This window comes from Eretmochelys imbricata, chromosome 1 (genome assembly GCF_965152235.1).
Source record: "Eretmochelys imbricata isolate rEreImb1 chromosome 1, rEreImb1.hap1, whole genome shotgun sequence".
NCBI lineage: Eukaryota > Metazoa > Chordata > Testudines > Cheloniidae > Eretmochelys > Eretmochelys imbricata.
In genome coordinates this window covers 350,193,938-350,218,685 of record NC_135572.1, presented here as the reverse complement: position 1 = coordinate 350,218,685, position 24,748 = coordinate 350,193,938, and the positions used below count along the sequence as shown (strand labels likewise).

The 24,748-nt window shown below is 43.2% G+C and overlaps 1 protein-coding gene and 1 non-coding gene across 3 annotated transcripts; both read left to right on the top strand.

Moving 5' to 3' along the window:
• Nucleotides 1-1,091: 1,091 nt before the first annotated feature.
• On the top strand, nt 1,092-21,806 carry RBM17 (RNA binding motif protein 17). 2 transcript variants are annotated; one of them, XM_077836987.1, is made up of 12 exons: nt 1,092-1,289; nt 4,880-5,021; nt 7,689-7,805; nt 8,935-9,101; nt 12,392-12,489; nt 13,640-13,696; nt 16,621-16,762; nt 19,002-19,153; nt 20,208-20,281; nt 20,833-20,931; nt 21,301-21,373; nt 21,516-21,806. In XM_077836987.1, the coding sequence occupies exons 2-12, from the start codon at nt 4,899-4,901 to the stop codon at nt 21,617-21,619; spliced, it is 1,206 nt and encodes a 401-aa protein (XP_077693113.1). In that variant the 5' UTR covers nt 1,092-1,289; nt 4,880-4,898; the 3' UTR covers nt 21,620-21,806. The 2 variants fall into 2 exon arrangements, with proteins under 2 accessions (XP_077693113.1, XP_077693103.1); XM_077836977.1 differs by having other exon boundaries at nt 1,095-1,289; nt 20,205-20,281.
• LOC144259753 (U1 spliceosomal RNA) lies at nt 3,286-3,447 on the top strand. The gene has a single exon (XR_013344896.1). It is a non-coding gene; the product is annotated as a U1 spliceosomal RNA (small nuclear RNA).
• Nucleotides 21,807-24,748: the final 2,942 nt, after the last annotated feature.

The following is a 24,748-nucleotide window of genomic DNA, read 5'->3' as shown; positions in this document are numbered from 1 at the left end:
GTCACGCAATTACAGACATGAAGGTCCCTATCTTAAAACAAAAAAACTTCAAATCCAGACTCCAGCGAGAAACTGCTGAATTGGAATTCATTTGCAAATGGGATACTATTAATTTAGGTTTAAATAGAGCTTGGGAGTGGCTAAGTCATTATGCAAGGTAGCCTATTTCCCCTTGTTTTTTCCTACCCCCCCCCCCGACGTTCTGGTTAAACTTGGATTTATGCTGGAAATGGCCCACCTTGATTATCATGCACATTGTAGGGAGAGTGGTCACTTTGGACAAGCTATTACCAGCAGGAGAGTGAGTTTGTGTGTGTGTGTGTTTTTGGGGGGGGGGGGGTGACAAAACCTGGATTTGTGCTGGAAATGGCCCACCTTGATTATCATACACATTGTAGAGAGTGGTCACTTTGGATGGGCTATTACCAGCAGGAGAGTGAGTTTGGGGTCGGGGGGCGAACGGTGAGAAAACCTGGATTTGTGCTGGAAATGGCCCAACTTGATTATCATACACATTGTAAGGAGAGGTTTCAGAGTAACAGCCGTGTTAGTCTGTATTCGCAAAAAGAAAAGGAGTACTTGTGGCACCTTAGAGACTAACCAATTTATTTGAGCATAGCTATAGCTCACGAAAGCTCATGCTCAAATAAATTGGTTAGTCTCTAAGGTACCACAAGTACTCCTTTTCTTACTGTAAGGAGAGTGATCACTTTAGACAAGCTATTACCAGCAGGAGAGTGGGGTGGGAGGAGGTATTGTTTCATGGTCTCTGTGTATATAATGTCTTCTGCAGTTTCCACAGTATGCATCTGATGAAGTGAGCTGTAGCTCACGAAAGCTCATGCTCAAATAAATTGGTTAGTCTCTAAGGTGCCACAAGTACTCCTGTCTCACTGGACCAACTTCTTGCAGCGGTTGTGGGTTTCCCCTCTTCATGCAATATCAGGGTGCCGACGCTAGGGGTCAGCAGTGGGCCAGTGTCTTCCGCTGCGCTCTCTATGGCCACATTACGTCATTTGCGGAACACCGCCCCTAAGATACGACGTTCGCGCAGTTCCGCGTTTTGGGGAACGCCTCCCCATCGCCAGCTCTCCCTCTGCGCTGATCTCGCCCTGCCGCCCCTTTACGGAGTTTGCGTACTTCTTATCCTCGCTCCCCCGGCGGATCGAGTTCGCGCAGCTTACGTACGGGGTTTGCGCAGCGGCCGCGTACGGCGCGCCCGGGCGCCCCAGCCGGCCACAGCCTTTCCCTGCCTCCTCGGCGGCGGTTCGCTGGCGGGCTCTGCCGGGGTGAGCGGTCCCCGGCGCTACGCGAGGCCGGGGCGTTAGGCCGCGCCGGGAGGCCCCGTTTCCGGGGTGGGGGGCAGGGCCCGCTCGGGGGCTTCATGGCGGGGGGCCGCGGGTAATTCCGGGGGTTGTGGAGGGGTAGATTATGGGGGGCTATGGGGGGTAGGGTGGGAGGTTCGGGGGGGGGTAATTGAGGGGTTATGGGGTAGTTTAGGGGGTTCCTGGGGGGCAGATCGGGCGGTGCATGGGGGGCTGGGCCAGTCCAGGGGCTGTGGGGGGTAGGATGGGAGGTTCGGGGGGGGGGGTAATTCAGGGGTTATGGGATAGTTTAGGGGGTTCCTGGGGGGCAGATCGGGCGGTGCATGGGGGGCTGGGCCAGCCCAGGGGCTGTGGGGGATAGGGTGGGAGGTTCGGGGGGGTGGGGTAATTCAGGGGTTATGGGATAGTTTAGGGGGTTCCTGGGGGGCAGATCGGGCGGTGCATGGGGGGCTGGGCCAGCCCAGGGGCTGTGGGGGGTAAGGTGGGAGGTTCGGGGGGGTGGGGTAATTCAGGGGTTATGGGATAGTTTAGGGGGTTCCTGGGGGGCAGATCGGGCGGTGCATGGGGGGCTGGGCCAGCCCAGCGGCTGTGGGGGGTAGGTTGGGAGGTTCGGGGGGGGGGTAATTCAGGGGTTATGGGATAGTTTAGGGGGTTCCTGGGGGGCAGATCGGGCGGTGCATGGGGGGCTGGGCCAGCCCAGGGGCTGTGGGGGATAGGGTGGGAGGTTCAGGGGGGGTGGAGTAATTCAGGGGTTATGGGATAGTTTAGGGGGTTCCTGGGGGGCAGATCGGGCGGTGCATGGGGGGCTGGGCCAGCCCAGGGGCTTTGGGGGGTAGGGTGGGAGGTTCGGGGGGGTAATTCAGGGGTTATGGGGTAGTTTAGGGGCTCTTGGGGGCAGATTGGGAGGTGCATGGAGGTCTGGGCCAGCCCAGGAGCTGTGGGAAGTAGGGTGGGAGGTTCAGGGGGGCAATTCAGGGGTTATGGAGTAGTTTAGGGGGTTCCTGGGGCAGGCCAGTATGCGGGTTGTTGGGGGTAGATCGGGAGGAGTTATGGGGGGCTGGGCTATAGATCGGGGGGCACCAGGCCCAGCCAGCTGGAGGGGCTGGTGAGCTACTTAGGAGGCTTGGGCTGGGGCTTTCAGGCTTGAAGAGCGGCTCTACCAGCAGCTCCCAGGGCAAGGCCTGTTCTGGGGACCAAGGGGGTGGCCAGGTCCAGTCAGCTGGGCTGGTTGGCTGCAGGCTTGGGGGGGTGACGATTTGGGTGATGGCTTGTGGTCCAGCGCTGGGGGAGTGGACCTGAATGGCTGTGTCACTGTAAGCTCCTGCCACAGAGTCAGGCATCGACCCAGCCCTTCACCCTTCATACCTCTTAAACTGTGAGGGTCTTTATGTAAGACTTCAGTGACTGAGACGTTCTCAGCTCTGTTCAGGGGCCAGTGCCTGTGGCCCTTCCCCTCAGAACTGGGGTTTGTCACCGTTTCCCTCCATTCCTGTCTGTCTCACTACTGGTGTTAAGTGTTGTAGACTCTTCAGGCAGGGGTCACCCCCGGTTGTGTGTTTACATGTGGCCAAGTGATCCTGATACTGGCTTTTCGGGGGCTACTGCAGTACAAACAATAGCAATAGCCCCAGCGAAAATTCCCATCTGTTTCTATGCAGTGTGCTCTGCCCCAGTTGACCCCCTTATTTCCATCCCAGTGCAAGATGAAATCAGTTTTCTGGGTGCCGTGAACTTTGTTACGTGATCTTTGATTGACTGTATAATCACTAAAAGAATTTGTTATGCATTTCAAAGTGTTCACGCACCGCCTCTAAGAGCACAGCGTTAAACGTAAATTATGCTAGCCACTTCCAGTGAGTTGTATAACAATACCACCAGGGCTCGGAGTCCCAATGTATTTGAATGATCAGATTAGTTAGGAGCAATGCATCAAAATTAACATGAAGCTGAATAATGTTGGATGATGGTCCGTCCTGACTATTGTCGTGATCATGAAGGTGGTTTTCTCTGGGTGAGGGTCATCCACTGCACTGCGTGTCTGCTGACCTCTGCGATTTCCCCAAATAGGAGAAACTCGACTATAATTTGTAGTAGTGAGGGACTGCATTCATGCTTTCCCGTGGCTTTTTTGGGGACTTCAATAGGTATAACATATCTTGATGCAATATAGCCTCTTCTCTTTTCCTGTACAGTCCTGCTCTGGGTCCTCATTTTTCTGTCAATCATCACATGGCATAAATGTCACTTTGGCTTCAATCCTGCCGTTGGTTCCACACAGGAAAATCCTTGCTCCTCTGTCATTAGGGCTCCACTGCATGGATCTGATTGCAGGATCAAGACCTTAATAGTGAGAGGCCCAAGACTAGAACATGTTACTGATGACTGTAGGCTGAGATCTCTTCATGCAGCTGAGGTGGTTGGCTGCAGGCCTGGGGGTGATAACTTTTGCCTGAATCCTTTTCAAATTCAGGTGTAACATCACATGGAGAGTGTTTGTTTTTTTTCCCCATGCTGTTGATGTTATGGATTTTTATTGTCTATAATTAGAAAGGCATTTGGGGGGCCTTTGTGTGCTATGGAAATGTCAGGTGATATTTTGGCAAACCTAATTAGTGTAGAAGGATATTGGCTTTTTACTTAGTAGGATGATACAAAAAAGTTCTCAGGTGTAGCAGGAAGAGTTAAATTTAAAAATCTACTTATAGGCATAGATTTTAAGACATTATGATCATCTAGTGTGACCTGCATGATGCCACGGGAACTCACCCAGTAGTTTCAGCCCGTAACTCAGGGGTGGGCAAACTTTTTGGCCCGAGGGCCACATTGGGGAATAGAAATTGTATGGCTGGACGTGAATGCTCACAAAAATGGGGTGGGGGGCGGGCTCTGGGGTGAGGCTGGGGATGAGGAGTTTGAGGTGCAGGAGGGTGCGCTGGGCTGGGATCGAGGGGTTTGGAGAGCGGGAGGGGGATCAAGGCTGGCGCAGGGGGTTGGGTCGTGGGGAGAGGCTCAGGGGTGCTGGCTTCGAGTGGCACTGACCTCAAGCGTGGTGCGGACCGTGGTTTCACCACTCCTGCCATAACTTCTGTTTTAGCTGTGGTGTACATTTTAAAAATACAACTAGTCTTGATTTAAAAGTTTTGAGTGATGGTGAATCCACCACATCTAACACCACAGATGTAATATTAGAAAATGTCTAATATCACTTGATACCTGGGGAACATTTATGGAAGCACTGCACAGCTTTTTGAATGGTAACTTGTTTTGTTGCCCTATGGCCTTTATGAGAGAGACAGACACAAGTACCACTGTCTGGGAGGAAAAAAAAATTAGGGACTAATATGTTGCTATTTTTTCATAATTTGCCCTTGTTTTGGAAAGGAAATTTACTGTAGGTCTGTTGATCTTTAATATTTCTTTAAAAAAAACAGAACCCTGCCCCCCCCCCCCAACACCTTGGAGTCCAAATGTTTCCAAAATAATATTTAGTTAACTATTTATGTTTAATGTTATTAAAATTATTAATTCAGCCTAACTTTTCTTTTGTCTTTTAGTTTTAACCGGAAGGGGAAAATGTCACTTTATGATGACCTGGGAGTGGAAACCAGCGATTCGAAAACAGAAGGCTGGTCCAAAAATTTCAAACTACTGCAGTCTCAGTTGCAGGTGAAGAAGGCGGCACTCACTCAAGCAAAGGTACAGATATTGCTGCTCCCGATGGCTCAAGGTTGCTGGCCATAGGGAATGCTGTCTTTTTAAATTTTTCTCCTGAAATGCTGGTCGTAGTAGGATTTCCTTTGTACTGAGCACGCTGCGGAGTGTACATTCCCAGCTGTACAGACTTTTGGATGCATTGTCAGGCTTTGTCCTTCAGTTGGTAGTGGGCAGCACTAGAAGAATACTCCTGGTGAATTCTGCGCCAAATTAAAAATTCTGCACACCATATTTTAAAATTATGCATATTTTTTGTCAAAATACCACAATATAATCAAGCTAGCTTCAAATAGTTGATAATTTATTTAAACTGCAATACAATGGATGGAGAATGGGAGTGGGGAGCATTGGAGGAAATCACCAAACCCCTTCTGTCTAATAGTAATGTAGCTAGTATTGACCCTTTACTTTTAGATATTAGTCAACAAATATATGCAGCCATATGCTCAGTGTTACATCGTAGGCAACTGAAGAGCAAGTGAGGACTGAGTACTCAAACTCACAATTTATACTGGCTACCGACCATCTCCAAAAAGGTCAGTAGCAAACAGTTCATGGAGCACATTTTGATAGGAAATTTTTTTAGTCCAAGCATTTAGACTAGTTCTAATCACTAAAGCACCATAAGCATTTATAAGGTCGTACTTCCTTTACAATAAAGCTCCTTTACACCACTCTGGCAATGTAAAGGAGCCTTAAAACTTTTATATTCCTGGGGGAATTCACTAAGAACAATGGGAACAATTCGCTAAGCAGGCAGGGTGCTATATTCTGCTCTGCCTGAGGGAACAGAGCCTGCCCCACGCCTGCCTCTTCAAAAACACCCCAAAGCCCTGCCCCTCCACGCCGAGTGTCCTGCAATAGCGAGTGAGAGGGACACAGTGTCTCTCTCTCACACACGACTGCCCTGCCCACCGCTCCCCCCCACGGTGATTTATGTCTCTACCGGCTGCTATGGGTGTCCAAACTGACCTGCCTGCACTGCTGGGGAGCGGGTGCAGGAGTGCTCTTGTGGCTTCCCTTTGCTTCCCTGTCAGAAGTCATTTTTCTGCAGGGAAGCAAATCTGTGGGGGCCATGAATTCTGTGTGCATGCAGTGACACGAAATTCCCCCAGAAGTATGCAGTAGAAGCAAGAACAAAGTGGTATAAGTTCTCTGAGACCCTTCATATAAAGTATAGCATAATTAATATATGCACAGCATGGCTGTGGGAACTGCTCTCATTTCTTAAATAAATAATTAAGTGTTGATGTGGAGCTCAAATTTAACCCTGAAGACATTAAATTGGGTACTTAAGTATTTTAAAAATAAGTGAATAGGCAAGGCTGGTTCAGCCTTTGATGGGAAATTGGAGATGTTCAATTTTTTGTGCTGCTTGGTATTTGGTAACTGTTGTTGTTGGCCAACTTGCATCATTTCTTGCTTATCATTTTAAAAGCCGCCAGAGGCTGCGGTGTGATTCCTGGTATTGCCAGTCAGGTCAGAAATTGCTGCTGAGAATATTTCCAGTCCACTTAGAAGGCTGAAAGGAAGGCAGAGAAAGTATAAACTAATTCCTTCAGGGAAAATGAAGAAGCAAGTTTGTACCAAGCTGTCTTCTCTCAATATATTGCAACATGACATCATTATTGTCCTACTTCTTTTGTTAATGAATGAATGTATTTTTCGTGTGCTTCAGTCACAGGCTGCTGCTGTCAAAGTCTCCATAGTTTCTGGTGCAAAGAAGATCAATTAGAAGAGGGGAAAAATACAGTTAAACTTTTAAATAGTAAAATCCTTTCTTGGGGGCTAAATCCTGTTTTCAGTTACCCTTGTGGAAATCAGTGCAATTACTCCAGATTTATGCTGCTGTAATTGAGAGCAGAATTTGGTCCTTAATTTACGAGTTTTGTACAAATGAAACCTGAAATAAGGCTACAACTGATAGATGTGATCTTTTAAAGCACCCCCTTCTGTGTGGTTCTGAGGCACGATGTACCAATCTGTCTGTCTTTCCTCGGAAACCCATCCAACTATATATATAAGAATGTATTAATCCTGTTTTTAGAAAGTTCTATTTTCCTCATGGTGAAATGTGAAAACCAACAGGACTTTAGTGAAAGAAAAGACCTATTCTGCTGCTCTTATTCAAACAAAGCTCTTCACTGAGGAGATTCTCTCAATTTTAAAGGTATATTTTCAGTTCTAGACTTAGAAAACCAAACACATTTCCGGTCTGATCCTGCTCCTATTGAAGTTAATGGCAAAACTCCTATTGAATTCAGTCGGGTAGGATCAAACCCGTTAAGGTTTACGTAGGATCTGTGTTCCTGTATAAGCTTTACAGCGGCAGTTAATAAACTTCAGCCATCGAGCTGTATTGTGACCCATTGTGCTGGTGCATAAATAACATATGAAATGAACAATCACAACTTCAAGCACGGTTAGAAATGCTGAGGAAGGACTATATGTTGGTAAAATGAAAATGCAAGTGGTATGGTAAGTTTTGCATGGGGCAGAGAGGCAGGTTTGAGGCCTGAGACGATATTCATCCAATTTTAAGCTTTCTTGAAATCAAGAAACATCTAGTTTAGGAATATGAAGTAAATACCCCCTTTTAAAAAAATGAATGTATTGTCTTCTGCTTTTTTTGTATTTTGATGGTTTCAGAGTCAGAGAACAAAACAAACGACAGTCCTTGCTCCAGTGATTGACCTGAAGCGAGGGAGCTCTTCTGATGACAGACAGATTGTAGACACGCCACCTCACGTAGCTGCTGGGTTAAAGGTAAGGCTAGATCAGCTTAAAAACACAGCAGATTACATCTGATTCTGAATTCTCGTTTTCTTTCTCTGCCTTCTGTAGTAGTCTGCATTTTACTTATTAATTTACTTGTCCTGCTGGTCTCAACTGTTCTACTTGCTTTTAGCCTCTCTTCTGTTCAGACTTATTTTCAATCACAAAAATTCCAAATGTATGCAAACTTCTCCCGGTGCTACAGTCTATAAATATATAGACTACTGAGGGCATGTCTACATGGCGGGGTAGGGGGCATTATGTGCTCTACAGGAATGTGATTTCTAAAGTTCACTGACATGTTGCACATCATTTGGCCCGTGTAAACCCTGTTGGTGCACTTTTCCATAGTTCAGCTACAGTAAGGAACCTTTAGTGTGCACTAGGAGAGTATACACAGGCCAATTAATGGGCAACTCATCAGTGCACTTTAGAAATCATAGCCCTATAGAGTGCATTACCTCACCATGTAGACAAACCCTTAGTGTTCTTAATTGAACTAAAAAGTATGCGTTTACATAGCACCTTTCTTTTGAGGAGTTCAGGGCACTTTGCAAGCAACCCTGTGAGGTAGGTAGGTTGGGGGGAAAAAATTAAATTGCGATCCTATTTGCGATTGCTTGGAAGTGGTCTTTTATAACAAACAGAAATCTAATCTAATCTCCAGAGCAGATATTCCTTCCAGATGGAATAAGAAGGGTTGAGGATGTCAATCCTTAATATAGTAGCAGACAGATGGATATAAGCTCACAGGTTTCTTTCAAGCACCCCTCCCAGCCCTACGCAAGCAGGCTGTAGTTTTGGATAGAGAACTTATTGGGTATTAATGTGACCTTAGCTATGCTTGTTTGGCACCTCTTTGTGTTTGGAAGGGAGTGGGTGGGATAGTTGTTTTCTGCACACAAAAAATTGAGCGGAAAGTGACATAGGGTAAAACCTTTGCCATTGAAGTCCATGGCAAAACTCCCATTGACTTCACTCAGACTAGGATTTCACTTTCTATCTAAGCAGTCTGAAGATATTAAACTTATTTGTTGGTAGTGGTAAAAACAGCTGGCTTATTCCAACTGCTGCTCTTAGGTGTCTGATCACATTGATATTTATGCTTTTTCTGTGTAAGGATCCCGTACCTAGTGGTTTTTCTGCAGGAGATGTGCTGATTCCTTTGGCTGATGAATATGATCCTATGTTTCCCAATGATTATGAGAAAGTAGTAAAACGCCAGAGGGAGGAACGACAAAGACAGCGTGAGCTGGAGAGGCAAAAAGAGATTGAAGAAAGAGAAAAGTAAGACTTTAGTTTCGGTTCCTGAGATGGGACACTTTTTTTTATTCAGCATTCAGTTAAAAGATGTTAATTGCATATTGTTATTTGTGGCTTCTCAAAGCATGAGAGAAAATATTCCTCAATCCAGGTAAAAGCATTGGTGTCATTAAAATAAGCATTTACTCTACAGCTCCTTGGTTCCTGTATGATAGTGTATTTTAAATTAGTAGCTGATTAATCTTATTGGATATCTGGCAGGTGTTTTCCCTGCTATTTCAATACAATATTGAAAACATGTCCAGCTTTATTAGTAGGATTAATGGGCCAAATTCCTCCATGATGTGTGTCCTCTGTAGTCAATGAAGTTACAAGAGGGATAACCTAGGTCCTACTTCTGCTAATTCCTGCCACCTTTCTGGTCAAGTAGACTGCTTCCTCTTCTTTTAGTCATGATCGCCATCCTTCCAGTGAAAGAGGACAACCTGGGACTCTCTGAGGCCCTTTCATGCTGTTCTTTATTTGGGGTCAAAGGGTCACTGAAATCTGAATTAACCTTAAGGTAATTCTACACTCAGGCTGGAGGGGTAGTTTCCAGCTTGGTTAGATGTACACACACTAGCTTTGAGTGAGCTAGCATGCTAAAAGCAGGTGTGGCTGGACAGGTTAGCTATTGGAGTAAGTACTGAGGATCCTGGGTAGGTTTGTACTCAGGGTGGCTGGCTGCCCAACCCATGCTGCCATGGCTATACTGCTATTTTTAGATACTATCTTGATCAAAGCTAGCACGTGTTCATCTACCCAAACCAGAAATTACACCTCCAGCTGCAGAGTTAGATGTACCCTTACCTACAGCTTCACCATTGATTGCCAGGGCTCCTTCTTATTTTTCTGTAAACCCAACAAAAGAGAGGGAATAAATACATAATGAATATTGATGGCTCTACAACAGTGATGGGCAACCTGCAGGCCACATGCAGCCTGTCAGGGTAATCTGCTGGCGGGCCATGAGACAGTGTTTACATTGACCGCCTGCAGGCACGGCCGCCCACAGCTCCCAGGGACCGCGGTTCTCCATTCCCAGCCAATGGGAGCTGCAGGAAGCGGCACGGGCCTCAGGGACGTGCTGGCCGCTGCTTCCCGCAGCTCCCATTGGCCAGGAACAGTGAACCGTGGCCACTGGGCTCTGTGGGTGGCCGTGCCTGCGGGCGGTCAATGTAAACACTGTCTCGTGGGCCGCACGCGGGTTAATCCGCTGGCAGGCCACGTGCAGCTGGCAGGCTGCAAGTTGCCCACCACTGCTCTACAACCTCAGGAAACAAACCATCTTCAAAAAATGATTTTATGTCATGAGACTTGAATATGAGATTACTCTAGAATGTGTTTCAATAACCAAGTCTGCACTAAGCAGGGATGCATTGTTGCGGCAACACAAGTATTTGTATGGTGCAGTCTCTAGAAAATATATTTGGGGATATTTGCTTTTTAATACAGAGAGTCTCTTGAGAGTATTGTCAGGTGCCTCAATGATACCTAATTGTGGGACCTCTATTCTTAACTAACCTCTGTTAGCACAATTTTCATGGCTAGTGCTGGGGATGGGAGTTTTTTCCCCTTTGTGTTTGAGGCTGTTGTGTAATATTTGTAAATGTCTTACAAGTATCTACTTTTTTCTTTCTTAAAAGACCACAATCTGGGCTGTCATGATCCTCATTTAAGATTGTATTAAAGTACATGCAGATATTACATGACTTAAAACATGACCCTAAGGTCAAAACAAATATTTTTATTTTACTAATCTACGTTTTCACCGATTTGAGATTTATACATGGTGAATGTTTTGACTGACTGAACCATGGTGATGTTCTTAATCTTTGGTTTCAGAGTAGCAGCCGTGTTAGTCTGTATCCACAAAAAGAACAGGAGTACTTGTGGCACACAGCCCCCCAGCGTGAAGCAAATACTCACTAGCAACCATACAACAAAAACACTAACCCAGGAACCTATCCTTGCAACAAAGCCCGATGCCAACTCTGTCCACATATTTATTCAAGTGACACCATCATAGGACCTAATCACATTAGCCACGCCATCAGGGGCTCGTTCACCTGCACATCTACCAATGTGATATATGCCATCATGTGCCAGCAATGCCCCTCTGCCATGCACATTGGCCAAACCGGACAGTCTCTATGCAAAAGAATAAATGGACACAAATCTGACATCAGGAATCATAACATTCAAAAACCGGGGGGAGAGCACTTCAACCTCTCTAGCCACTCAGTAAAAGATTTAAGGGTGGCAATATTGCAACAGAAAGCTTCAAAAACAGACTCCAATGAGAAACTGCTGAGCTTGAATTAATATGCAAACTAGATACCATTAACTTGGGTTTGACTAGAGTCTGGGAGTGGCTGGGTCATTACACATATTGAATCTATTTCCCCATGTTAAGTATCCTCACACCTTCTGGTCAACTGTCCAAGTGGGCCATCTAGATTATCACTACAAAAGTTTTTTTCTCCTGCTGATAATAGCTCATCTTAACTAATTAGCCTCTCACAATTTGTATGGTAACTTCAAACTTATCTCTGTGTGTGTATGTATGTGTATATATATACACACAATCTTGCTATATCTTCCATTTTATGCATCCGATGAAGTGGGCTGTAGCCCACAAAAGCTTATGCTCTAATAAATTTCAGAGTAGCAGCCGTGTTAGTCTGTATCTGCAAAAAGAAAAGGAGGACTTGTGGCACCTTAGAGACTAACCAATTTATCTGAGCATTAGCTTTCATGAGTAGTCTCTAAGGTGCCACAAGTACTCCCGTTCTTAATCTTTGTAACAGAAAACCAGTAAAGCGGTAGGCATACTGTTCAAAGCAAGACAATCAGCCATGGTCTTCCGTTACCTTCCTAGTAATTTCATCCTGCGTTTCTTCCATTGCAACCACCTAAATCTGGGGTTTGGTCCGCAAACAGATCTACATGTGCAGATCTTCATTTCTGTGCATTCCCAATGACTTGATTTCAGCATGAAAGTGTGAATGTCTGTTGGAGGATTGGACCCCATCTAGTGTTTAAAAAATGATTTGTTCTATAAAGGATGAAAGCAGAAAATGTGAAAACCGGAAAGAATCAATCAAAACAAATGAAAGGCAGTTTGCTTATAAGAGACATTTTAGCTGATAAAGCATTATATGAAATGCAGATGAGGAGCTAGTAATGTAATTCACACTGCAAGCATTTCTCTGAAACATTAGTTCTTTTTTCACTTGATAGTTTCTTACCATAATTCCTATTCTAATTATTAGGAGACGTAAAGACCGGCATGAAGCCAGTGGGTTTTCAAGAAGACCAGATCCAGATTCTGATGAAGATGAAGATTATGAGAGAGAGAGGAGGAAAAGAAGTAAGAGGAGAATTGTCTAACTTTATGTCCTTGGGCAAATCAAATTCTCTGCAGTCAGTTTTTTGCTGTAAACTATTCCTCCCCTCTCACCCCAAGAATCTAGTGTCCATTGGCCTCCTATAATACATTTGTCAGTTTATTATGGAGTAGCTGTTGTAGAGTAGGAAACCACATTCTTTTTTGGGGGTAAAAGAGACCCCTTTTTTGCCTGTGAAATTCCCTTTTAACATTAGTTTTTAGATACACACGTTAGAGATTTCTGAATGATGTAGGCTCCAGTGAACAGAGGTGCATGAGCTCATTCTTGTGGTTTGATTTTAAAAGATTGAGCTCTGACTTCTCTTAATGTGTGCAATCACTGCACCTCTCCTTATTTGAAAGCCCTTGGAGCCACATAATAAAGTGCAGCTCTGTGTGGATGGGTATCTCTTTCAGTTCAGAGAAACTAAAAATCTGCTCTGAATTTCAGTAGCAGATTCACTGTTGGTAATACAGACCCACTTCTTTACATCTTCATTTTTGAAACAAGGCTATGTTTAATAAAACGCTTTCTGTAGTGTATGTTTAGAACTACTTTGCCATTCACGCTTCCCTGACTGGAAAAGGCTCTCTGTTTCGCACTCTTGTGTTAATGTAATTGTCCTTGAGTACAATATAATTTTTTAGTTGGCTTGATGAGCAGACAATCTTTGAGTTGAGGTTCCATTTTAATGCAGTCTTTACTGCTGCGGTCTTTATTGCTACAGTCTTCCAAAATCACAGGTATTGATTTTAAGGCAGTTATATTGCATAATTTTTATTCACATCCCCGTAGCACATCGGCTTGGTATGATATGGTATCCTTTGATATATTAGAAATCTTAAGTTTGCAACAGTTTATTAACTATCACCGTTAAGATTTCCAGAGTCAGATGCTTTTTCCACCACTTTGATGCTTGTTATTGGCAGCAAGCTATATAAAAATGTGTGTGCAAAGTCCTTCAGCGAGCACCATGATTTCTTGTAGGAGTCCTGGGGTTGTATGTTTGTGCTTCCGGTGGCCGCCTTGCATTAATGTGTCCGGAAGAGTTTTGTTATCTCAAATGACAAAACACTTCATCTGCATGAATGTCTTACATTCCAATCACATGATTTATAATTTCATTCACAGGCATGGGAGGTGCTGCCATTGCACCACCTACGTCTCTTGTTGAGAAGGACAAAGAACGTATGTATATCAAAATCAATGCTTTGACCTTTACATTTTCTAACCCTTGAAAAACAGTTACTTAAACTTTCTGCTCAGCGAGGGACAGATCCTGCCGTTCCCCTGCACAGGCATGGAGGTCCCTGGCTGCAGAGGGTAGGGGGACAGGGTGCTCGGAACTTGAGCAGGGGATTTGCACCACCTGCATGCTTCAGAGCTGCAGTTCACAGGGTTTTCTTCTGTGAGGAGTGGTATAACTGGCTGGTCCATAATGGCATGGATTGTGTCAGCCATTCACATGCTACATAAAGGAGGAAGTGCAGCAGGTAGACCAACCATGCAGCTGCAGAGCTGTTTCGCTCCATATTGGTGGGCAGGGGAGGATTTCTCCACCCTTCCCACACCCCTGGGTACTCTTGTACATGTTCTGTTTCAAGGGTCTGTGCGTAGGGATGGGAGTTTATCCCTTGGGAGGTGAGGGCTGGGTGGTTCTCAGTTTCTCAGTGACATGAGTTTTAAAGACAAGATTGCAATATGTGTATCGGGGCATTTAAATCAAGGCGATTTAAATCACCAAGTGGAAAGCCTCAGTTTAAATCATCAATTTTAATCAACTTTTCCATTTTTATTTCAATTATTTTCTAAAGAAAGGTGCATTTTCATTCGTTGATATAACCATTAAAACATGTTGCTTTACAATTAAATAGAGCCTTTGCATTACTTTTTGCTACCTGGGAAGGTGCATTATAACTATATACCTTTATTTAAGCAATTACATAGCTTAATATTTTCTGATTCTTATTAATTGTATATTTTTATTGCGTTAGAAAATAGTGAACGATAATTGTTTACCAGATAATTAACTCTTTGCTCATGATTTACATCAAGCTGCATTAGGATGGTAACTAGAATCTAATTAAACACACAAATTATCATATAAAATTTACTTTTATTAAACAATACAAGTCCTAAATATGGTACATGACCTTCTGTGCCATATGTATAAAGCTTGACCTCACAGGTTAGAATCAATGGAAAAACATTTTTCTTTATATAGAAAAGCAGCCTTTAACTCAGAATTTTTTATAGAAGCTTATGGATTCAGCATATTCATTTTTATTTAGATGTTTTAAGAGATTCTGATAAGTTTACGCCTTAACATATTTTGTATTAAATTCAGATTTCATTTCAAGCAAGTTTATTTTTAAAAAGAAAAATTATAATTTAAATAAAATAAAAAGCACACTCAAACTTTTTTGACATTTGTTTTGTAGTTTTAGCTTTTAATTAAAATTCATTAACATCTCATTATGCATGTACAAGTATAAATGTGTTTGTGAATATTTTATACATAAAGAACTCCTTCCCTTGGGAGTCCTGAAATGATTTATCAGAATAAGGTGGTGGTGGAGGGCAGGGAATTGAGATGTAAAGGTTGACTAAGACTAAGTGGGGACATAAATTTCTGCAAATATTTAAGGTTGTAAACACCAAAGACAAAGAAGAATTGTTTAGGGGAGTATAGTTAAGAGCAATTGGATAGAGTCAAGGAATGTTAAATATAGGCTGGAACTCAGAAAAAATAACCTAAGGGCGTGATCTCTTAAAGTGTGAAATGATCTCATAAGGGAATCAATGTAAGCCTTATTTCCTGAGACACTTATATCTAGACTGGACAAACCCTAAAAAAAAATTACTACAGGGAACAGTCTTACATTTGGACAGTAGATGGACTGGATTACCTGAATCCATTACCTGGATTACCTTGAGGTCTCTTCTGTCTCCGCTTCTATGATTTCCCCAAACTGACGTCTAACTTGTTTAGGTACAATTAGTAATTAACAGAAGTAATCACTCTGAAATGAAATCATAGTATTATATATGCAAACTCACTCGCAACTTCACACTTGTCTGCCACTTTCCTTAGCACCACCATAGTTTGACTTGACTTGTGAGACTGATATGCTCATCTCACTTGGGAATCTGTTATTCCAAAGCTATCAACAGAAAAGGAGCCTTTCAACACACAGTTTTTAAGTTGCATTAGTTCTGTCTTAGGAGTCATTCTTCCTATGCATAAGAGTACAGAGCACTCCTTTTAAGCTTCTTGTTACCAAATTTTGTGCATAACCCAATCTTTCTATAATTCAGTTCGTGATTAAAGAACATATGTTTGGGTTCCCTCTTTCCAGAGAATTTACTGTTGAGGAGACAAATGACCTTAAGATGCAATGGGGAATTGAAACAAACTAACGAAGGGCAGCTAAGTAGAGATGATAGAGCCCTTATTACCTGTAGAAACAAAGAATCAGTGTAATATGCCATACAAATATATCCCCAAACACTTCAGAGGTTAAACCTAGTTACAGAGAGAATTAATAGTGGAGAGGAGACATAGTAAGTTGTATGAGCAAGGAAAATAAAGGGCCTGATTGTCATTTACGCTAAGGGCTTGTCTATATTACCTGCTGGATCAAGGGGCAGCGATCGATCCAGCGGGGGTCAATTTATCGCTTCTAGTCTAGATGCGATAAATTGACCGTCGAGCGCTCTCCTGTCGACTCCAGTACTCTACCAGGGTGAGAGGCGCAGGCGGAGTCCACGGGAGAGTGTCAGTCGTCGACTTACCTCAGTGAAGACACCACGGTAAGTAGATCTAAGTATGTCAACTTCAGCTATGTTATTCACATAGCTGAAGTTGCGTAACTTAGATCGATCCCCCCACGCCCCATAGACCAAGCCTAAGACCGCATTGTCTTACTCTGGCAGTATAAAGGACCTTAACAGGCAAATTATATTTATGCTACCTTTAAGAGGCCTCAGTGTAAATGAGAGAGAGGCCCATGATGCTGTTAGATGAGATTTGAAAATGGTGGGAAGTGATGACCTATATAGTTCATCAAATGTATTTTGACCAACTAGTAAATGTCTCATGTTTCTTCCAGCTGTACCATCCTTTCCATTTGAAGAGGAGTCAAGACCTCGTGCACCATCTGCCAAAGCAGCTATTCCTCCCCCGGTGTATGATGAGCCAGAAAGACCGCGGTCCCCAACAGGGCCTAGTAATTCTTTCCTTGCTAACATGGGGTAAGTATCATTGACAAGTTAACATTTCATGAGAAGTGCCTTGCCGGGACAGAGGATGAAAGTTAAAAATGTTGTCTCGGTGTGCAGAAGAACACAGTCTTTGCATGTATATTCTTCACTGTAATAACTTAATCTGAATGCATACATGCCCACCCAGCAGGAAATGTAGTACACAATGGTTTTGTGTGAATTGGGCCAATGAGTTTGAGGCGGAATGGCCAGTTTTTAGTGAGTTCTGGAGCCCTCTCCAGTATAAAGGTTTATGGCTTGCCCATGCCAAGGTGGTGTGGCCAATTTGTAAGTACGTGTGGCTAGTTCAAGACCCTGAGTGCTTTTTCCTGCCTTTGTCAGAGGCGTGTTGTGTGTAACCTTGAGCAAACCACTGATTTTTTTTTTTTTTTTTCCAGAGGCATTGAGCATCTCAACTCTGTTTGAAGTTAGTGGCAGCTGTGGGCGCCACACCCTTACCCAATCTGTGCCTCCATTTACTCTTCTGTAAAACTGCTTATAATTCCAGCTAGGGGAATATAGCGAGGCTTAATTAATGTTTATAACGTGCTTGGAGACCTCAACTGAAAGGTGTAATATTTATTTGTGATAATTACGATTTATATTCAACTCCACGCATGTTAATTTTTATGTAACTGCAGGATAATTACAGTACTAGCACTCACAAGAGTCACAGCCATGAAAGTAAAAAGAAAAGGAGGACTTGTGGCACCTTAGAGACTAACAAATTTATTTGAGCATGAGCTTTAGTGAGCTGCAGCTCACTTCATCGGATGCTGCAGCTCACGAAAGCTTATGCTTAAGTAAATTTGTCTCTAAGGTGCCACAAGTACTCCTTTTCTTTTTGCGGATACAGACTAACACGGCTGCTACTCTGAAACCAGCCATGAAAGTGTACAAGTATTTTATAGAATACTAATAGCTCACTTTTTCTATATTTATATACTTTGTTTTTCATGCAGTTTTTCTAATAAGGTTTTTTCATCCGATCTGAAAAAGGATTCCCCCAATCTATTGAGTCAGACCTAGTTATTTTCTCTGGTTAGGATTGTCTGGAGACCTTATTTTGAATCAGTGATCCAGAGCTTTCAACTATTTTTAATATTTGTATTTGACTGTATTGTGCATTTGAGAAATAGCTAAATGGTCACTGATCTTTCATTTCTCTTTATAATCTTTCATTCCTATCAAGTTAAAAAATAATCTTTTCAGAGAGCGGGATCTTTATACTGTGGTGCAGTGTAAACTTCTGTAGTCTTGTAAGGCCTGTCACATCTTGACCCATCCATTCATGGTCTGCAAGTGAAATGTTGAAAAGACATAACACAAGTTGTGTTTTGAAAAGGCCCATACTTGTTTGGTTGTGTAGCGAACTGTTGACTCACAATTTTTTCCATGGAAAATTAAAAGGTGGAAAAATCAAGACCAAATACAAGGAAATACTTTTTCATACAATATGTCATTAAACAGTGGAACTCATTGCCACATGATGTCATTAAGACAAAGAACAAGATTCAGAAAGGGGTTGGACATTAAATGGGTATTGAGAATATCCTGAGTTGTCATAATGATAATAGTTTTGTGAAAGGGATATTGAGCTTCAGGACCTAAGCCTATCTGTGACCTAATATGGAGGACAGATTGCCCCACATCTGCTACTGCGGAGTTCTTATGCTTTCCTCTGAAGCATCTCATGGTGGATACTGTCAGAGACAAGATCCTGGAGTATCTGGACCTTGAGTCTGATCCATTCTGGCTGTTTCTGTGGAATCTGTGACACTTATGTTCGTTGCTAATGAAAGTCATGCTATACCTAACAAGTGCGAGCAGCTTTATTCAGTGATTGAACTGTCTGTGTCCCTATCTGTAATCCGGGGATGATAATAGTTAGTCAGCTTTGTAAAGTGCTGTAAATTTTTAGGTGTTAGAAGCTCCCATATAAGCTCTTCTAGTCGATCTGCATGTAATAAGATTTTAGGAGTTAGACTATTTTATATGTTCTCTTAAATATTATGGCAACACTAAACTAAGACATGGGTTGTAAACTCCTTGGCAGAGCAGCTGTAGATACCATCTGCACACAACAGTTGGTTTTGCAGGGCAGTATTTGGAACCTGCTTATTGCGAGGGCCTATGTTGAGTTCCCTTGAGCACTAAGATGAAATGTGTTGACAGTGCTGCTTAAGAAATGAAATGAATGGTTGACAACCCATCCTTTTTCTCTCAACAGAGGCACCGTAGCTCATAAAATCATGCAGAAGTATGGTTTCAGAGAGGGCCAAGGGCTGGGGAAGCACGAACAAGGGCTAAGCACAGCACTGTCAGTAGAAAAAACAAGCAAGAGAGGTGGAAAGATCATTGTTGGTGATGCTGCAGATAAAGGTAACTCGATTCCATTCTGTGGGAAGCTGTTCACCTTGACGGTTTCTGAGAAGGAAACAGGAGTTAAGTTAGGGATCCGGCTCAGTGGTGGCTTTTCTTGTTTTGTTTACCCTATATCTTTGTACGCAATGTCGACTAGTTGTGGAACATTGATGACTGATGACAGTTTTTTCTTTGTGGACATTGAAGAATTTAAATGTTAACAATTGCTCTGTGCCCTACTGCTTTAAATTTTCAGCTCTTCATCCTCTTCACCACCACCCTCTCCAGTTCCATTCTGTGCCTTTCCTCGGTGTAGTCGGGCACCTCCCCTTCCTGCCATCTCATCTCCCTGTTAAAATGTGCTCCCTGCACAAGCAGGTTCTTTCTCAGCATGCACCTTTGATGCAGCCGTCTTTTCCGCTGCTGCTTTCCAGCCCAAAGCTCGGGTCAAGAGGGGAGCTCCATGTGAGCACAGCCCAAGCATGGAGGACAGGTGCCAGGGGTGGAGTGAGTTGGGACACAATCCAAGTAAAAGTCATTCTCCTCTCTACAGTAACTCCCTCACTTAACAGCCCTTAAAAACAGCCATATTCCAGGTTATCACCACTGGGAAATTAAGAGATAAATGTAATGTGCAAAAGCTACTGCACATTTGTAAATGCTGCTTTTTGTTCTGATCTCCTTCTCCTTCGTTTCCTGGTAACACTTTATAGTCATGGTTGAAATCATACTTTCCGAGCAGAGTCCCCTGATCTGAAGTCCAGTGAACCTTAGAAGATTTGGTATCTGTTAAAACTGACAGAGGATTATTGGCAAATATAACATTGCCTGTATTTCAGCTTGGTATTCGTGCTGTCAGTGATCTGAACAGCCTGTTAAAATGGAGCCAATTGTTCTAGTAATTGTTCAAGTAGCCATGAAGTGACTTGGTTCAGTGAAAGGCCTTTACTCCGAGACTACATTTAGTGGTTTGTAACTGAATGCAGCTATTGGAACAGTTCGATGTAGGCCCCCCAATGAACATGTTCTAAAAAAATTTAACATATACCATGACTTACTCTCTTTATAGTAGATGCATCCAAGAAAACTGATTCGAATCCATTAACAGAGATACTGAAGTGCCCGACGAAAGTGGTCTTATTAAGGGTGAGTCAGGAGGACATTTAACTTCACATTTTGTAATATAGACTGTGTGTTTCAGTTTTAGTACTCAAACCCTTTTCTCCTGTTATAAAAGCTCCATGAGATGCAAACTTTTTTCCCCCACATTGTGCACTGTGGTCTTATTCTTGTCCTGCTGTGTTGTTGGAAAATACCTAACAGTTGCCATAATACCTCTGATTATTAGTCTTGATGTGTCTAGCGTGGGGACTGAAAAGAAGTTTTGTTTTTTGCCATTTGAGTACATTGAAAGTACAAGGTTTTGATCAATAACTTGTGATAACACAGCTGATCTGTCCTGTATTAACCAGTTAACATGACTGTGGGCCATACAAAGGAAACAATAACTTAAGGATAGCATGTTAGTGCCAGGGAATTGTCTAGCACCATGTGATGCTACAATGGGTGGCCTATGATTTGATGAACTGACACTTATAACTCATTCATAGTTTCAATATAATGCTCCCCCTGGTGGCAGGATGCACCCTTTGTTTAGCATCCATCTGTTGAATTGGTTTTCCTCCCTTTACTTGCAGAACATGGTAGGTGCTGGAGAGGTTGATGAAGATCTAGAAGGTGAAACCAAGGAAGAATGTGAAAAATATGGCAAGGTTGGGAAATGTGTCATCTTTGAGGTAAGAATTAATTGACCTCTTTCTCCACCACATCTATAAATGCTTAACTTTTCAGATGAGGAAGTAGGCAAAAACGCTGAGCTGGAAGTGCTTGGGACTGTTTGGTTCTTGCTGCGATAGCCACGCCTTGTACATCAAGTTATTGTGAAGTTTGGCATGTAGCAGCGTATGGCTATAGACCTGTTCCAATGAACAGCCTTTCCCCAGAGAGAAGTGGGACTCAGCCTGGCTAGCACTGAGCACCACGCTGGCAACTTGATGGGACCACATCTGGTTGCTGTATGTTTTTAATCCTACCTGCTTTTCCTATAAAGCCCAACAGTTCATAGCTGTATTTTGACCATTCTGATCAACTGTCTCTTTTGTCAGATTCCTGGTGCCCCTGATGATGAAGCAGTGAGAATATTTTTAGAGTTTGAGAGGGTTGAATCAGCAATTAAAGGTCAGAGATTGCACTATAATTCCTGTTAATTTCCAAAAGTTGATTTTTAAAAATAGTTATTTTTTTCAAGCAGAACTGTGTTAGCTAGAGAATTGCTTACCTTACTTGGTGTTTAGTGACCTGTTTTTGGCTTGGATTCCAGCTGTGGTGGATCTGAATGGAAGATACTTTGGTGGACGAGTGGTGAAGGCTTGTTTCTACAACCTGGATAAGTTCAGAGTACTGGATCTGGCAGAGCTAGTCTGATTTAAGGACCTAGCTCAAGTTGTCACTGTGCCAGCGATTGTGTTTTCAGCTGGAGGCTGGGAGTAGAGAGGAGACGGCAACATTCCAAACAAACTGGAAACAAGCCCTCTTGAATGGATTTTTCACATTCATTGTGACTGACGCTTATTTTGTTTTGTTTTTAAGTATAAATCCTTTGAAAGATTCACATCTGTGTGTTTTGATTGCACAGGTTCTGTTTACTGGTCTGGAATCCTGTTTTTTGTAGCTTTCAATTAATTGCACTCTCTTGAAACCCACCGCTGAAGAGCTGTTTTGTCTTTTTCTGGTTTCCTTGTTCTAGTGCTGTAGTATGGAGCACATCATGCTACATCTGCTGTGAGCAGCAAGCTTTGGAAAAGAACTGTGGGCTGGGATATTTTTCTTTTCTGATGCTTCATGGTGGAATCTCTACTCAGCTCATAAACCTCCAGTTTCCCCAATCCAAAGTAATTTGGGGACTCTGGACAGGCAACAGTTTCTCTGTTCTCTTCTGACTCATTAAGGACTTGTTTTAGGGGAAAATCTTTTCCATACCAGAATGCAGAGAAAAGTACCAAGGAAAGAATTTGAAATTCTTATTCCTCCCCCTGAACCTAGACAAAATACATAAATTAAACCCATGAGAACCAGGAGAGAGAGTTGATGCAACTAGCCATCCAGAGCTGGAGATCTGTGTATGAGCCCCAGTTTACATATAGTTTGAAGGTCTCCAAGTGGACACTTCATCAAACCACGTATTAGTGGCCATCTTTGCTTGAAAGGGCCAGGACTGATCTATTAGGAGAGTTACAGGTCGGTACTGAAGGGCATGCAAATTCTTCATGCTTGGTTCTAGCCAGAGTCCTCTGTGTTTTCACTTCTGATGAACACCAAATCTGTCCACTAATTGTTTTTTTTAAAGTGGCATGGTGATGGCACTTGTAGCTCTGTTTAAGCCTCATTAGATCTATTGAACGTTTTTTAAGGGCCGAGCATTTGAACTCCTCTTGAAATATTGTGTGAGCTGTACCAGTGTGTTGAAAAGAATCCATGTGTAAGAATCCAAAAGACTGTGAAGAGCTGGATACAAAGAACACTAAAACTGTTCTGTCTCGCATTGACTTGTGCATAACAGCTTACTCCATTGTCTTGTGAAATAACTGATGCCTTGGGCTTGGGACACTTTTCCCTTATCTGTGTGTGTGTGTGTGAGAGAGAGAGAAAGATAGATGGCCCTGGGTGGTTATCTCTTACCCAACCTGTGTCACAGTAGAAGTGCCACAGGAATCATACAAAGGTTTTAAAATGGATACGAGCCTCAAGAGCCTTTTAGCTTGCTGGAGGGTGAGATACTTGGATGTCTTTTCCCCATGTATAAATGTATTTTTATGGGTGTAGGCCAGTAGTTGATCAGTGCTGTGAATATCTTATGTCACTGCATTTTTATCAGCTGATCCCTTAAAAAAAACAAACACCTTGATCTTGTTGGATTTTTTTGCTTATGGTATTTTTGTCTGTTTACTTCCCAGCAATCTCTGTGTGAACCTTTGTGTCCTGATTTACAAGCTTTTTTTAAAAAACAAGACTTGTATTCTACCTAGTGTATCTGCTTCTTCGCTGTTTTAAATGCAGGTTTTTCTGTCCTTCAAGACCTGACCTCCAAATCAGTCACCTGCACGTTGTGTTTTGGACTGTTAAGCCTACAGTCTCTTGGTGGCGACGGTTGGGATCTGCTCTTACAAAACCTTGACTACAGACATTAAGGAGTTATTCCTGAATGAGCAGCAGCGTGGCCTATGGATAAATCACAGGACTGGGGGCACGGGATCCGGGTTCTATTTTCAGCTCTGCCATCGATTTACTTTGTGACCTAGAACAGCCTCTTTGCGTTTTAGGTTTCCCATGTTTAAGATGAGGAAATGCCTGTAATAAGGGTGAGGCTTAACTTCTTTGTAAAAGTCAGATCATTCGAACAAAGGCACTGTTGAAATACCCTGACCTGAGCATCCCAATTTAACTCTACCCAAATCTGCCCTAAAATGTCCTTTAAACTGTGTCACTTATTAATTGCACTTGCTTCACCAAATATGGATGCCCTAATTTACTGCCTTTAAGCATTTCCTGAGTAAAGGGGTGTGGCCTGTGTTTGTGACCAGCTATTGGTGTCCAAGAAACAAAACTTTAAAACCACTCTTCCTGTGAGTGCGTGTCAGAATGACTGTCCCACAGCTCAGTGGTTAGAGCATGCTCCTGAGAGGTGAGTGGTCTCTGTCCAAATCCTTCGGGGGTGTTGAACCTGGGTGTCCCACATCCCAGGTGTGTGCTCTAACCACTGGGCTAAAAGTTATAAGGTGGACTCTGGCACCACCACCTTGTTCTCCTGTTCTGTGTGGGGCGAGACAGGCAATTAATTTGTTCCTGCAAAAAATGCCTTTGGTGCTGGAACCACCTGGCTCCAGGCAGCAGGTGCTCATTCATGGGTTGCTTAGCAGAGTCCCTGCAGCCTGGACCTAGGCGCTTATTTCTGAGAGAGGCATGGCTTAGTGCACACACCTCTCGTTAGCATCTCCCACTGGCTAGCTTAAGTGGCTTTCTGCCTAGGGTGGTGGCTTTTGTGGGTCGGATTCTTAGGTGCCTCTCTCTCTCCATTCATTGTACAGGGAGCCTGGGCACCTAACTTTGTGGATTCCAGTGTTCCTATATTTTCTAGGTGTCTGAAGTTGGGTGCTGCAATACTCAGTGTTGCAAAGCCTAAGTCCCTTGGTGGATCTCGACCCCCAGGTAATCTGTGCAACCACCTGTATTTTTCCCCCCTCCAACATTAAAAGCTCTAATTGTGAGTGCCTGCTTATGTTCCCATTAATTCCTGAAATAACTTTCCACACCTACACCTTAAACCGCTACTCACTCAAATCTATCATTTCTTATTCTCTCAGCTGTTCATCACCTTCTGCAAATGCACATTACCCACAGAATCCAATACTCCCTCGCTCTTTTTTAAAAGTTTCTTATCTTCAAGTGAAGAGTGACAAGTAAGTGACACATTCCACACACACACATCTCTCTGTGTGTCTTAAATAATCTGATTAGTATGGGCCTTGAATGCGTTACTTTTTTTCTTTAACGCTC

Bases quoted from the DNA above. Each gene is read 5' to 3' on its own strand.
- RBM17 (XM_077836977.1), top strand. From the start codon at position 4,899: ATGTCACTTTATGATGACCTGGGAGTGGAAACCAGCGATTCGAAAACA. The intron at 12,490-13,639 runs GTAAGAGGAGAA...TTTCATTCACAG, and splicing joins GAGAGAGAGGAGGAAAAGAA to GCATGGGAGGTGCTGCCATT. The intron at 20,282-20,832 runs GTGAGTCAGGAG...CTTTACTTGCAG, and splicing joins CGAAAGTGGTCTTATTAAGG to AACATGGTAGGTGCTGGAGA.